Source organism: Gossypium hirsutum, chromosome D12, assembly GCF_007990345.1.
Source record: "Gossypium hirsutum isolate 1008001.06 chromosome D12, Gossypium_hirsutum_v2.1, whole genome shotgun sequence".
NCBI classification, from domain to species: Eukaryota; Viridiplantae; Streptophyta; class Magnoliopsida; order Malvales; family Malvaceae; genus Gossypium; species Gossypium hirsutum.
This window is the reverse complement of record NC_053448.1, coordinates 8,151,352-8,165,177: the sequence shown is the minus strand read 5'-3', so window position 1 is coordinate 8,165,177 and position 13,826 is coordinate 8,151,352. Positions and strand designations below refer to the sequence as shown.

General features: G+C 35.2%; 2 protein-coding genes across 3 annotated transcripts; both read left to right on the top strand.

Moving 5' to 3' along the window:
* The first annotated feature begins 4,793 nt into the window (after positions 1 to 4,793).
* LOC107945260 (5-formyltetrahydrofolate cyclo-ligase, mitochondrial) lies at positions 4,794 to 8,039 on the top strand. Of its 2 annotated transcripts, XM_016879204.2 has the most exons (7): positions 4,794 to 5,229; positions 5,356 to 5,496; positions 5,598 to 5,747; positions 6,628 to 6,669; positions 6,958 to 7,003; positions 7,332 to 7,402; positions 7,538 to 8,039. In XM_016879204.2, exons 1-7 carry the CDS (start codon positions 4,923 to 4,925, stop codon positions 7,672 to 7,674), a joined length of 894 nt encoding a protein of 297 aa, XP_016734693.1. In that variant the 5' UTR covers positions 4,794 to 4,922; the 3' UTR covers positions 7,675 to 8,039. The 2 variants fall into 2 exon arrangements, with proteins under 2 accessions (XP_016734693.1, XP_040964307.1); XM_041108373.1 differs by lacking the exon at positions 7,538 to 8,039 and having other exon boundaries at positions 4,827 to 5,229; positions 6,958 to 7,029.
* A 2,553-nt stretch (positions 8,040 to 10,592) lies between these two features.
* LOC121224655 (uncharacterized) lies at positions 10,593 to 12,430 on the top strand. Its single transcript, XM_041108372.1, has 2 exons — positions 10,593 to 11,306; positions 11,404 to 12,430. Exons 1-2 carry the CDS (start codon positions 10,862 to 10,864, stop codon positions 11,838 to 11,840), a joined length of 882 nt encoding a protein of 293 aa, XP_040964306.1. The 5' UTR covers positions 10,593 to 10,861; the 3' UTR covers positions 11,841 to 12,430.
* The last annotated feature ends 1,396 nt before the right edge of the window (positions 12,431 to 13,826 follow it).

Here is a 13,826-nt window from a genome sequence, read left to right as displayed (position 1 = left end):
GCAACTAAAGATTTAACTAGAACAAGAAAGTAAAGACAATGAACACGAGAATTAGTTAGGCAATTCGAAACCCTTTCTTATGTCTATTGGGTCTTGCCCAAAGAGTAATTCACTATGAATCAATAGTGCAATATGTGATTTAACCTCAACCCATTTACCATGTTACAATCTCACTCCTATATATTCATATAGACTCACTCTCCTACTAAGTTTTTCCCTTTGACTTAGTTACAAATTGATAAAAAAACAATTCGTTCACAATTAATAAACCCTATAACAATTTCCTCTAATGAACAAATCAGTATTCTCTCTAATATCAAGTAATATTAGACTTGTGAATCTCATGATCAAATAATGTCATTGAAATTGCACCCAATTAAGTACTTGATAAAGCATGAAATAAAAAGAGATCATTTTCATTTTAACTTATTCAAATCTAATATCACCTTAAACAAGGTAAATAAATCATACTAGGGCAGGGCTCCTTGAAAAGCTCCCAACTTAACTAAAATTCATCAACTACAATCTAGTGTTTTTTTTTAACATTAATCTCATTATTGGTTTTAATCATATTTGATCTTTTTAATACAATGCCTAGAACTACTCATAGCCCATCCCTAAATCTTAAATAGGAGGATAATACGCTTCAGCGCACTCGAACCCATGTCTTCTTATACTGGCAACAATCGAGCTAAGTCTCAATCGACAACCACAATCTAGTTAATTGTTGCTTAATATCTTAAAAAATGTGATCAAATAATCTAGATGTTTATATCAAAATATACCAACAAATAAGTTAAGTTGCACAATATGCAATTGCAAAGTGAGTTACAATTGATAGTGCAACTGATAGTAGTAATATAAATTAAGTTAAAACCTAACCTCCAAACATATAATTTTAATCAAATTAAATATGGTTAAATATTCTTAATAGAAAATCAACGAATATGATAGGGTTCTGTTAGTTTAATTCAAGTTATTAAAATCGGAAAATGAGAACAGTGTGAACATGAAAGGAAGGGGAAAAAAATGGAATTTACATTCAGTGCTCCTAAGGGTAGTATAGTGAAAAGATGATTTCACATACGAAATATTACATTTTACTTTTTTAACATTTTCTTCTTAATAATTATTTATAATTAGGGTAGTAAGAAATATTTTTAGTCCATCTGACCAATTTGAAATTCCTCCTCTTCATACCCCATGAAACGGATGGGCTGTAGACTCGGAGAAGAAAACAATAAACAAATCATTTTCTTTATTTTTCTTGTTTCTATTGTTGCTGTGATTTTTCAAAGTCACAAAAAGAAAATTTTAAATGAAAGGTTATTTCGAGACGTATTTTTTGCGTAAAAACGAGACAGATTAAGCGATTATAATAATTGATTTATAAATTAAAACGGTCTAGATCGAGATGTAATCTCTTTTTTTCTTTTAAAAATTATATGAAATGAAATTAAAGATATATTATCTTTTTGAAGAAAGATGTAAAATTTAAAATTTAAAATAAGAAAATAATAATAATAAATTAGAATTTATTTTTGTTATTTTGAAAAGACATCAACGTTAAAGAAAAGAGATTGAGATGAATATTTTTGGGAAAAGGACGAAAAGTCGAGATGAGTGGCATTGCATTGGTGGGAAGCTAAAGATTAACACGTGTGCAAATGAAGATGGTTGAACACGTGTACGGTTGAGTTTTAGTGTTGGGAGGAGCTGTCTTTTTCTTATCCCATTCGATTGTCTCAGAAATTTGGAATAAGAGCTAAGGTAGAAGTAAAAGTTCATTGGTTGAAAATCTGATTAGTTTGGATAATGACAAATCAAGTTTGTTTGCTAGTTTGGCTAATAACAAATGCACTCAAATGTGTGAGAGATATTGATAGAAAGTATGAATCACCAATTCAAGTAAAATAAAAATGAATAATATAAATTATTTTTATTTGTCAATTAAAACAAATTAATTATTTCTAAAATATATTAAAAATAAAAAATATTTTATACGAATAACGATTTACAATATAGAGCAGCAAAAAATATCGAACATAAATACCTTCAGTCATTACCTGAACCAAATTCCAAATTTCAAAAGTTATAACACTATTGTTGAGCACATTGAACCACCGGTGAGGTCGTCGAATTAGCCGTACGAAAACTGAAAACTGTCAAAATCTTCTAAGCACTTGAAAACATCACAAGATGATTTTTTTTTTGTTTTCTATTTTTCGATGCTTAAGAACCTTATGCTAGTTGGTATTTATAGTGGTTGGTCCCCATAAAAAATCATCAACTACATATCCCACTATCTTACATACAAAGATGTGGAAGTTGAAGGCATCAAAAGTGGGAATAAGCAACAAACGTGGGGGGTTATACTCACGAATCAATAATGGTTCCAACATTCTCTCAATTGGTTCGTATTGCCTATGAATACTTAAAGTTGAAACATAATGCATGAATCATGACAATATTTTCTCTTAGAATTTGAGCAGTATCTTCCATGTATCACAATATATCATGTCTCGACCCTTTAGCCTAATTTTTTTTAATGAATAAACTTGATGTTTATTCCAAGTCTAAACTTTAGTGATATTTCTTGAAATAATCAAATTAATGTGTGCACAAAATTTGAGAAACATCAAATTTAACATCGTTTCTGTATAATCGTTCTTATAATGAAAATTTACAAGGTGAGAACAAGTCCCATAATGACAACATGATCCTTAAATTTGTACATGTATGTACATGTATGTATATTTATTTTTTTTCTAACGAATATTTTTCTATATTTATATATGTATGTATATATATATATATGTTTTTTTATTGATTAAATACTTAATTATTTTTTAAACACATATTTTTTTAATTTGTATATATATAATTATATATCTTTCTTTATTTTCATAAGTGCACTATATAGTTTGTTATATAAATTTTATAACCCAAGATTTTATATGTAAATCTATGTATAAGTCTTTCATTCTTCATAATTTTAATGTATATGTTATGTATCTCCTATTCTTTATATTTTTTGCTTATTTCCTTCATTTGTTTATTAATTTATGTTTTCATTTATATTTTAAAAGAGTTTTTTTTTTATTTTTTATTTTGCTCATTTATTTGGTATTCTTGCATTGTCATTGTTTATTTTTTATTTTATTAATTTCGTTTATTTACTATTTATATTATGTTTGTGCAATTGTTATATTTGTTATGGCGACATTTACACATACATTTAATATAACATTACATCATCTTTTTAATCGAATTTAAAAATAGAAATTTTCAAAATAGAGATAATACACGTATTTAGGATTTTCAAGAGAATTGAGCCCTAACGTATTGAGTTCCAATTTTCTTCGTTAAATCTAATAATCGAGAATTGCTCTTTAATAAAAAATAAAATGAAAAAGCTTGTTGTTGGGAATTTAATATGTTGTGTCCTAATGCATTGGATGTGACGTATTGATTTCTCGAGACAAAGATTCTTTTTTACAAATATATATATTAATAAAGGAAATATTCAATGTTTGGGATGTTGAGAAATTGTGCCCTAACGTATTGGGTTGTGGTTTCGTCAAAAATCTTAAACAATGAAATATTATTTTAAATTTTATCACACAAACCTTTTGGACAAACTCATCTTGAAGAAATAAAATATCGTGCCCTAACGCATTGGGTGTGATGTTTTCTATTTCGAAATGAGCGAGTCTTAATAACTTAACGGATAATTTAATTAGGGATCATATTTTTTAACTCTCGATATTAAGACATTAATTAATCAACTTGGTACCAATTTTTGGGCGTTATGAGGGTGCTAATCATTCCTCATACGTAACCGACTCCCGAACCTGTTTTTCTAAAACTCGTAGACCAAAGTCGTTTTTAGGTGACTCAATCACACTTTAATAAAAGATTGGTGGCGACTCCAAATTTTCATCGACAACTAATTTTTGTTTTTTTCCAAAAATAAAAATGATTTCGACAGTGACATCACATGTTCGGATCTAATGATCGGGTCAGATATTGGATGTTACATAATGTATTTTTTATTAAGTGATAAGTAACTTTTATCTATTTACTATTTTTAACCCTTTTTAAGTGAAAAACAAAATCTAACAAGTAATTTTTATTTATTTTATATTATCAAACTCATTTAAAATATTAAATTACCGAAAGCTAAAAGCAAACCCTAAATTAAAATGAACTTTATCCCAAACCTTTAAACCAATAATCAAATTGCTTGTTGTTTGTATCAACAAAAAATATAATTAAGGCCAATTCATAGGCAAACGAAACCTTATTTCTCTTTTCTTAGACGCTGGTCCTTTTTTCCTTGTGGTTGTTGGTGCTATTGGCTTTGTATCAATAGTTGTTCGATTTTGGGTGGGTTTGGATGGACAGTAGGGTGCGATGCGTTTAGTTTATTTTTTGTCTCGCGCTATAATATCGCTACAGTATCTAATCTCACCGTCACCGCTATTTTTATACTAACCATATGTAAACACACCGCTCATCCAAATCTACCATTTATATTCTTTCTTTAGTCTCCTTTTGTTAATTTCTTTTCCTTTTTGTATGCTTTTGACAAAATAATGACTGAATCTTGCCTCCCTCTATAGACCATATTGATCGTGTCAAGTTTGCTAGTGAAAATTTTTTAAATAAAATTTAATAGGCTAGTGATTTAAATAATTTTTTTAAATAGTTCAGTGACTTAAATAAAATTTTTGAATAGTTCAATGATCTAATTGTAACTTTTTAAGTGAGAAAAAAGAAAATTTATCAATAGCTTGGTGACTAATTGTGTAGTTCACCCAAAAAAGCAACTGATTATTTTATTACGTGGCTCAAATCTCCCTTGACCAACCACCCAAGGAACATCAGTCATCGGAAAGCAGCCCACGAACGACCATGAAATGGGCGCCATCGATTGCTATCCAAACTCCAAACTCAAGCTGCAAAGCATGTTTCTTCACCGCAAATCCACTAATCTAATTTCCAAGGCAAAAGAGGTGGCGCTAGTTGCCCACCCCCACGTCATGCCATCCCCAACCATCCGCTCTTCTGCTGCTAACTTAACCCGCACTATGGCCGCCATAAACAAAGACGGCATTGGAGTCGATCCCCATGAACTGGATGCCATTTTCGAACAAAAACGATCTCTTAGATCCAAAGTACGCAAAGCTCTCAAAAACATGGACCCAATCCTGAGATCACAAGAAGGTAGGTATATCAATTTATGTATATATGTATGTATATGAACTGAAGTTCTACTCCTTTATTTATTTGATTGCGTTTTAAGTGTTCGGGTATTTGTCTCATCGGGGATTTCTCTGCTTTGGACTTCAGATGATGCTATTGAGAATATTGTTGTAGAATCTTCATGGTTCAAAGCAAGTAAGAGCTTATGTGCGTACGTAAGTTCCCCTGCTTTACTCGAAGTCGGTACTTCAAGGATTATCTCGGAAGTTTTGTCAAGTTCTGCCAAAGGTTTAGTTTCTTGTTTTTCTTTGATGGGTTAAGTTTTAGATTTAGATTTTGATTGGTACGTTGTTTATTTATTTATTTATTGTTTCTTTTGAACTTTGAAGAGAGGAAGAAACTTTATGTTCCACGGGTGGAGGACAGGAATAGCAACATGAAAATGCTGATGATATCCAGTGTTAAAGATCTTATTGAAAAATCAATGAACATATTGGAACCAGCCTTGGTAGATTCTGATGGGAACCAACGTGAAGACGGTGCTCTACTCTCCTTATTTGCTTTTCTTTTTCTTTTGTTAAATTGGCGTTCCTACCCTTCCCAAGGTCCATAACATCAACTGATTCATGTTCCATAGCTGTCTCATGCATTATCTAGAATGAATATTTAATGATGCTTGTCTAGTTGTCATTTCTTCGGGTGCATGGATTGGTATTTAAGATTGGAAATGGGTTGGGCAGCTAAGCCTAAGACAGTGCATTGCAATTTCTTCTTCAAGTTATTTTGCAAAGCGATTTTGTGACCTAGTTTGTATTATTCTGCATTGCACCGTTAGTTGTCTCTTGTTGCCTTTCTAAGTTTAATCAGTTAAATTCAGTTATCTTGGTACAGAGTTATATAGCTTGCAGCTTCTGATTGGACTAAGGAATTGAAGCATCTGCTTGTTTGAATGGCTTTTCTGAATTCTGATAAAATAATTCATGTTAAGTGTTTATAAGAAGAGATATATTTCAGAGCAATAAACCATATTCGCTCTATTTATCAGCCATTGCAGCAATGTTTTTATGGTTAATATTCGTAACACCACATCACCTTGTGGATTTAAGGTAGACAAGTTGACTAGATGCTTTTTCTGGCTTCAGGATGTGCATTGGCTGATCCATGTTATGAAAATAAAAACAGCAATATATATATATATGTATATTACCTTTTGAGTCTGAACTCTAGGCAATACCAGTTCTTTGCTATTTTAGCCTCAAAATATTGAAAGTTTTAATTTTTTGACATAACCTGGATTATGATCCTAAGCCTGTTTCTTAGTTTACTTCATGGCGAATGCTGCATATAACTTTTTGTTGTGAGCCTGACTTATTTTTGGTGTTAGTAAGGCTGCTAACTATTTGGAAGTCTCCGGTGCAGTTATGCAGGCAAGTGATCCAGTGGACCTGTTTATAGTACCTGGTAATTGTCTTCATCCTCCAATTCGATGTTTCCTGATCAATGAAGAGTTCGATGTAAAGTTTTTGCCTATGTTGTAGCTTTCATATTTATAGTTGCCAATACCTCTCCCTCAAAAGCAGCATGAAAAGAGGGGAAAAAACTAACACTCCCAGCATCCAGACATAATGAAGAGTTGAAGAAGCAAACCATGGAGTGCCTATATCTATATTCACTTCTCTTATCATGCTTCATTTCACTTTCTGCTGGGAGTGCATGCAAAAACTTTCACTTCATTTCTATTTCTTTCAGGGCTTGCATTTGACAAATCCGGAAGCCGTTTGGGCCGAAGTGGGGGGTGGGTTAACGCTTTTCAACTTTCTGGTTGGTTATATTATTGTTATTCAATTTTGAATTGCATCATTAAGAATCATAGTAATTACAGTCCGTATGGTTCTATTTGCTATATTGGTTTTAATGGTTCTTGTCTTCAGCCATAAATATGTGATTATTAGACTCTATATGACTGGCAGCGCACGACCTTGAAGTGTTTACCACAGAAGTTCTGTACAAACTTATATATGTCTATTCCTATTTTAGTTTTCATTGTGATTGTGTTTATATTGTCTTTAAACAATTTTTCTTATGTTTCTCCCTTTATGATAATTCATGATAATGTGTGGAAGTTACTATGATTTGTTCCTGAAGAACTACCAAGAGCTTACAAAGAAGAAGAGATGGAAGCAGCCCCTTCTTGGTAAGTGCCACTGATGCTGGATGTACACTCAATTTTGATAGCAATAATAGATGCTTCAAAGACCTGATTGCAGCATCGATATAATTTGAGCAATATGTTATACTGTTTTATTTGATTGACTATTATTTCTTGCAGTTGCACTGTCATATTCAGTCCAAATTATTGAGGACGGAGTGATACCAGTTACTCCATTTGACATTCCCATGGATGCTCTTGTATCTCCTGCTGGGTTCATTCCGATAAGTGGAGCTGCTTTGAGGAGATGTGAGTGAGCAAAGTTGTCTGGTTTCATCTGGCAATGGCATAACAATTGCGTTTCAGCTCATAGGAGGCTGGCGTCTGAACAAATGAAGCATGGTCAGCATAATAAGTCAAGTGATTTCGAAAATATACAGGTCTGTCTTATTTGACTTTTTCTTATAACTGGAAAGAAACTCAATTGGATGTGACGAAACAGACTTAACCTAAACTTGTCAATCGTGCGGGACGGCTTAATTTCAGATTTGGTCGATTTAGTTCGGGTGATTGTAGTTTCTAAAATTTTTGAATCAATTTGGATTTCAGATCATTTAGGATTGAGGTTAGTTTGTCACTTGACATATTCGTAATTTTTAATTAGATTATTTCTGTTTGATCATTCAAGTAGCCCAATAATTGCTATGTTCCTGTGGAAACTTTGCACAATGTGTTTCATATTCTTTGTTGTGATGGTAAGCCAAGTTTCATTGGCAATGGCTGAATGGCCCTTCTCTTTAAATGGCAACACTTGCTAGTATTAATTGATTTTCTTAATTATCGTCTCTCTTCTTCACTTCATATAGCAAGCAAACCAACCTGATGCACAGCCGCCATCACTATTCCCGCAAATATAATCGCCACTCTTCCCCTTTCTCTCCTTACTCAAATCTCCACTCTATTTTTTCAATAAATCCAATGAAACCCATGAGATTGTCGACATTCAGTCCACAAAAACCCAACCCCTACCCAAACTGAAAAAAAAAATCCAGCCATCAGAAACAGAATATAAAATTGAAGAAAATCAGGGAAAGTACTGATAGTGCAAGTGTACCAAATAAACGTGCGAAAATTCGTACTCAAATTCTTAATTTAATCCCATTTAAACTTTTTAGTAGACTTTTTCGGGAAATTTACCAAAAAAGCCGTTTTTTTAAAAATTTATCGAAATGGGTCGATTTTTTGATTATTTACCGGAATGGGCCATTTTTCAGGAAATCGCGTCCACGTCAGCGCAATGTCAGGGTACGTGTCAGGACATCGTGTCCACGTCAGCGCGACCTGCTAACATGGAAGGAAATCGTGTCCTTGAGGGAGCGATTTCCTTCCACGTCAGCAGGTCGCGCTGACGTGGACGTGATGTCCTGACACGTAGCGCGTTCCTGAGGACGCGATTTTGACGTTTTTTTCACGTTTGGTTTTTTTGGTTTTTAGGGTTTAGGGTTTAGGCTTTTTAGGGTTTTTAAGTCTCGGAATAAATTATTTCGAGTTGACGTTTCTGGTCAAATAGTATAAAATCGCTTTTACTAGGATGCTATTTGAGAAGAAATTGTGAAATCGCGCTCTCGTGGACGCGATTTTGCTACAGTAAGTCATGTAAGAAATAAATTTTTTTTGACATTTCTGAGCAAATAGTATAAAATCGCCTCTACCAGGATGCTATTTAAGAAGAAATTGTGAAATCGCGCACTCGTGGACGTGATTTTGCTACAGTAGGTCATGTAAGAAATAATTTTTTTGACCTTTCTGAAGAAATAGTATAAAATCGCTTCTACCAGGATGCTATTTGAGAAGAAATTGTGAAATCGCGCCCTCGTGGACGCGATTTTGCTACAGTAGCAAGTTTGGACTGAGGCTATAAATTAGGCAGAAAATGTTCTTAGAATGCATAAGTCATAGCAGAAACAATTTAGAGAGGCTAAGAAAGAGTTTCAAAATGAGTGAACGTATTAGTGCTGTTATTTACTACGATGGTGAGGTTTGCCACACCGAGAATGATGTTTTTTTGTCGGAGAATATGGTGCGACTGCCATTTAACCAGAACATAGATTTGACAGAACTTTGTAAAAGAATTAGGCGTAAAATCTTCGGAACGACGCCAATGAAAGTTCTGTCAATCACGTATTGATTTTGTTCTTGTGTTGATCCGGTGACATATGACTCGTTCGACATAAAAGGTGCTCGTAGCTTGGAGGCAATAGTGCAGACTCATCTTGCTAGTGGAGCATCTTATATTGAGTTATATGTACAATTTACGTCGCCAACTGATGTATTTCCGTCCGGTGTTTGAGATGTATACACGACCCCTGGCCGACACTCGGTTAACGGGTTACAAAATACGGAACAACCCATGTTCGGTAGCGGTGTCGATTGCACATCCCCCGCAAGACATTCTATCGGTGGATAAGACATGTACGTCGGTGGCTCGACGTTTGATGCTGGAAATACGTACTGGGAAACTGTATCAAGTTCTAGTGGATGGCAATCTACATCCAATTAGGGACGTTATCAAATGCCCAGAAGAAGGGATGACGTACTACCTACGACGTCAACCGGTGAGGGGACGTCGTACGCTGTAGATGATTGTAGGTTAGAAGATGACTCCGATGTGGATCCACTTCGAGAGCCTGGGCCGGATGATGCAGAAGTGAGATTATTTTTTGAACCGGAGTCGATTCCAACAGAAGGTGAAGATGCTGAAAGGAGTTCAGATGAAGAAGAAAATCTACGATTTAGAGCATACTTACCTCCAGCCCACATGCATAATGTCGATCTGTCAGCAGATGATGCGTTAGAGTTTCCAGATCTACCACACCGGTTGCGCGATCGTACAAGTTCGGGGGTAGATTTCGGTGAACTTGAAGTTGGTAATCAGTTTACCAACAATGATAGTTTTATTGGTGCTTTGAAATAGCATAGCATCAAAAATGGCGTTAATTACCACGTCGTTAAATCAAAATCTAATAAGTTTGAGGTGAAGTGTGCGGTGCAAGACGGCACATGTTCATGGAAAATCGTCGCCTCGTTAAGGAAAATGACAGGGTTGTGGGAGATAAAAAAAGTACAAAAGTTCACATACATGTGCTGCAGGTACATGATTGAATGTATATGAATAATAATTTTATTTTGTAATGTTGCATTATTTAATGTACTCCCTTTGTAGGTGTTTCACAAGATCATCCCAAAATGGATTCAGTTATGTTAGCTAGCTTGATACTGCCCACGATAAAAGCAGATCCTAGAACTTCAGTGCCGGTGATAATTACCAATATCCGTAGCCAAATGGAGTACACGCCCTCTTACCGCAAGGCTTGAATAGCTAAGCAGAAGGCGTTGGAGAAGATGCATAGTGGATGGGACGCCTCATATAATGAAATATGGTAGTGGTGTCAGGTGCTAGAGAGATACGTCTCAAGTGCCATCACAGACCTTGAAACAGAACATATGTACTACAACGGCCGATTGCTACGTGGATGCCAAGTGTTCAAATGCCTATTTTGGACCTTTAAGCAATGCCAAGACGCATTTCCATATTGCAAGCCGTTGGTACAAATTGACGGTACCTTCATGTTCGGTAGGTATACTCATCGACTATTGGTTGCAGTGGTACAGAACGGCGGTGGGAGAATTCTTCCAATTGCATTTGCAATAACACCGGGGGAGTCGTCTGATGACTGGAATTTTTTTCTCTCGAGGTTAAGGAGGCATGTGTGCCCTCAACCTGATATCTGTGTTATTTCAGATCGGGGCGCCAGTATACTAGCTGCATTTGATCGAGAGGGGAGCTTGTGGCAGCGCACACATCATAGATATTGCCTAAGACACGTTGCTTCGAACTACTACAGGCAATATCCATCTAAGAGCGAACGACGACAAGTGACCAACATGGGTATTTAGTCTATAACTGTATTATTTTGTTTGTCAATTTGAATTAGTTTTATTGGTAGAAGTGGTATAAAATATTCGCTATGATCTTATATTGGCAGGGTATGAAATAAATAAAGATCGTTTTACCGAGATATTGGCAATTTTACGATCCCAAAACGGAGAAGGGGCAGCCTACCTTTGTAACATACGTTTCGAACAGTGGGCACAAGCATACGACGGAGGCCTACGATATGTCCATATGACGTCGAACCTGGCAGAATGCATAAATTCTGTTCTTAAAGGAACGCGCCATCTACCGATAACATCGATTGTACGAGAGACATATTTCTGTTTGGCGGCGCTATTTCCAAAGCGAGCAGCAACTTATTCAGGCCAGATGCAGGGTAGCCATGTATGGTGCAGTAAGGTAGTTCAAGAAATTAACAAGGCGAAGGCGAGGGCAAATATCATGTACATAGTGTGTCATGATCGAGACAATTTATGGTTTCGTGTGACGGAGTCTGACAGACCGCACCAAGGTGTTGTTGGCGGGTAATATCGTGTACACTTGCGAAACAGGACTTGTGACTGTGGGAAGTTTAATGCACTTCGTTATCTATGCGCTCATGTTATTGCAGCTTGTCAGAAACTCCGTCTGGATCCGATGAGTTACGTGGACGAAGTGTGCAAATTAGAAAACATGTACAACGTATGGAGACACGTTTTCCCACCGATCCTAGATGAACGTAAATGGCCGCCCGTATCTCTTGCTCATTTTAAGCTGTTACCGGATAGAGAATTGCATCGCAAACCAAAAGGTCGACCTTGCTCCACTAGAATACGGAACAATATGGATATCCGAGAAACAACCAGTCAACAGAAGTTGTGCGGATGGTGTAGGAACCCAGGCTATACAAGTCGATAATGCCCTAATCGCAATAGTTGAATATAATTTTAGAAAAAAATTATTTTATTCAATTATTAATTGATAATTGTATTAATTGTTAGTAAAATTATCAAATTAGTTTAATTTCTTAATTGTTAGTACCAGTCAAAATATTTTACCAAATCTAACATTATGTAAAATTATGTAAAATTATTAAGTCCCAAAATTTTGTTAATGATTAGTAAAATTATCAAATTATGTAAAATTATATAAAATTATTAAGCCAAAATTTTTTTAATTAAATTAGGTATAATTATCAAATTATGTAAAATTATTAAGTCCAAAAATTGTGTTAATGGTTAGTAAAATTATCAAATTATGTATAATTATCAAATTATGTAAAATTATTAAGTCCAAAAATTGTGTTAATGGTTAGTAAAATTATCAAATTATGTAAAATTATTAAGTTCAACAATTGTGTTAATGGTTAGTAAAATTATCAAATTATGTAAAATTAGGTTAGGGTTAGGGTTTTTAATTAAGTTAGGTTAGGGTTAGGGTTTTTAATTAAGTTAGGGTTTTTAATTAAGTTAGGTTAGGGTTAGAGTTTTTAATTAAGTTAGGATTTTTAATTAAATTAGGTTAGGGTTAGGGTTTTTAATTAAGTTAGGGTTTTTAATTAAATTAGGTTAGGGTTAGGGTTTTTAATTAAATTAGGTTAGGGTTAGGGTTTTAAATTAAGTTAGAGTTTTTAATTAAATTAGGATTTTTATTACATCGAATAGAACTTATATTTTATTATATTAAATAAACTTCTATTTTATTACATCAGATAATAAATTTAAATACGGCAATCAATGTCTATGCCCGGGGGATTCGGTTTTACATGGCGACCATCGACGGTTACGCGCTAGATTCCTCCTTCCTCTAGCTTTCGGCAGCGGTTGTTTTTTCTTCGGTGGTGATTGTGGTTCTTCCGGTTCGACATCTGGTTGTCAGACTTGGGACGATGATCCACCTTCAAAGAATAGTGTATGTGGAGATGTTTGCATCATGAACGGCGACGGTGTTTGAAAGCCATACATTGGTGGCGAGTGGTAAAAAGGTGAGCTCCCTGATGGCTCCCCTTGCGATCCCTCTTGCGCCGTTGGCCTAGATATCGGCGGTCCGCTCGGTATAACAGGAAATGGAGTTGAACTAGGCATTTGGCTCTAACCTGCCATAGGATTCGGAAAAGGATACATGTAAGGGTTAGGGTACATATGAGGGCTAGGAAACACACCTGGCATCATAGGGAAAGGCGGTTGCGTGGGTATCATCTGTTGAATTGCTGCGTCAGGTGACTGCGTCGGTGCTCTCGTTGGGGACGGTGATTGCATGGCCACTGATGATGAGCCGGGTGACTGTCTAGGCCTCGTTGAGGGGCTTCCTTCGTAGTCTTCTCGTCTTGGATTTAGAGGCCCGCGCCTTTCCTTTTCGACACGTATTTGTGGCTGCCTCTCCTCTGGCGTAAGTAAATACGGCTTGCCATGGATCCTAAACCATGGCATGTATTCTGGAATGCACGCTAACCCCGAAACGATGATTTGTTCTCGAGTAGGTAGATATTCATGCCGATTTTCCTACATTTTCGTGTACTCGGACCAGTATCTAAGT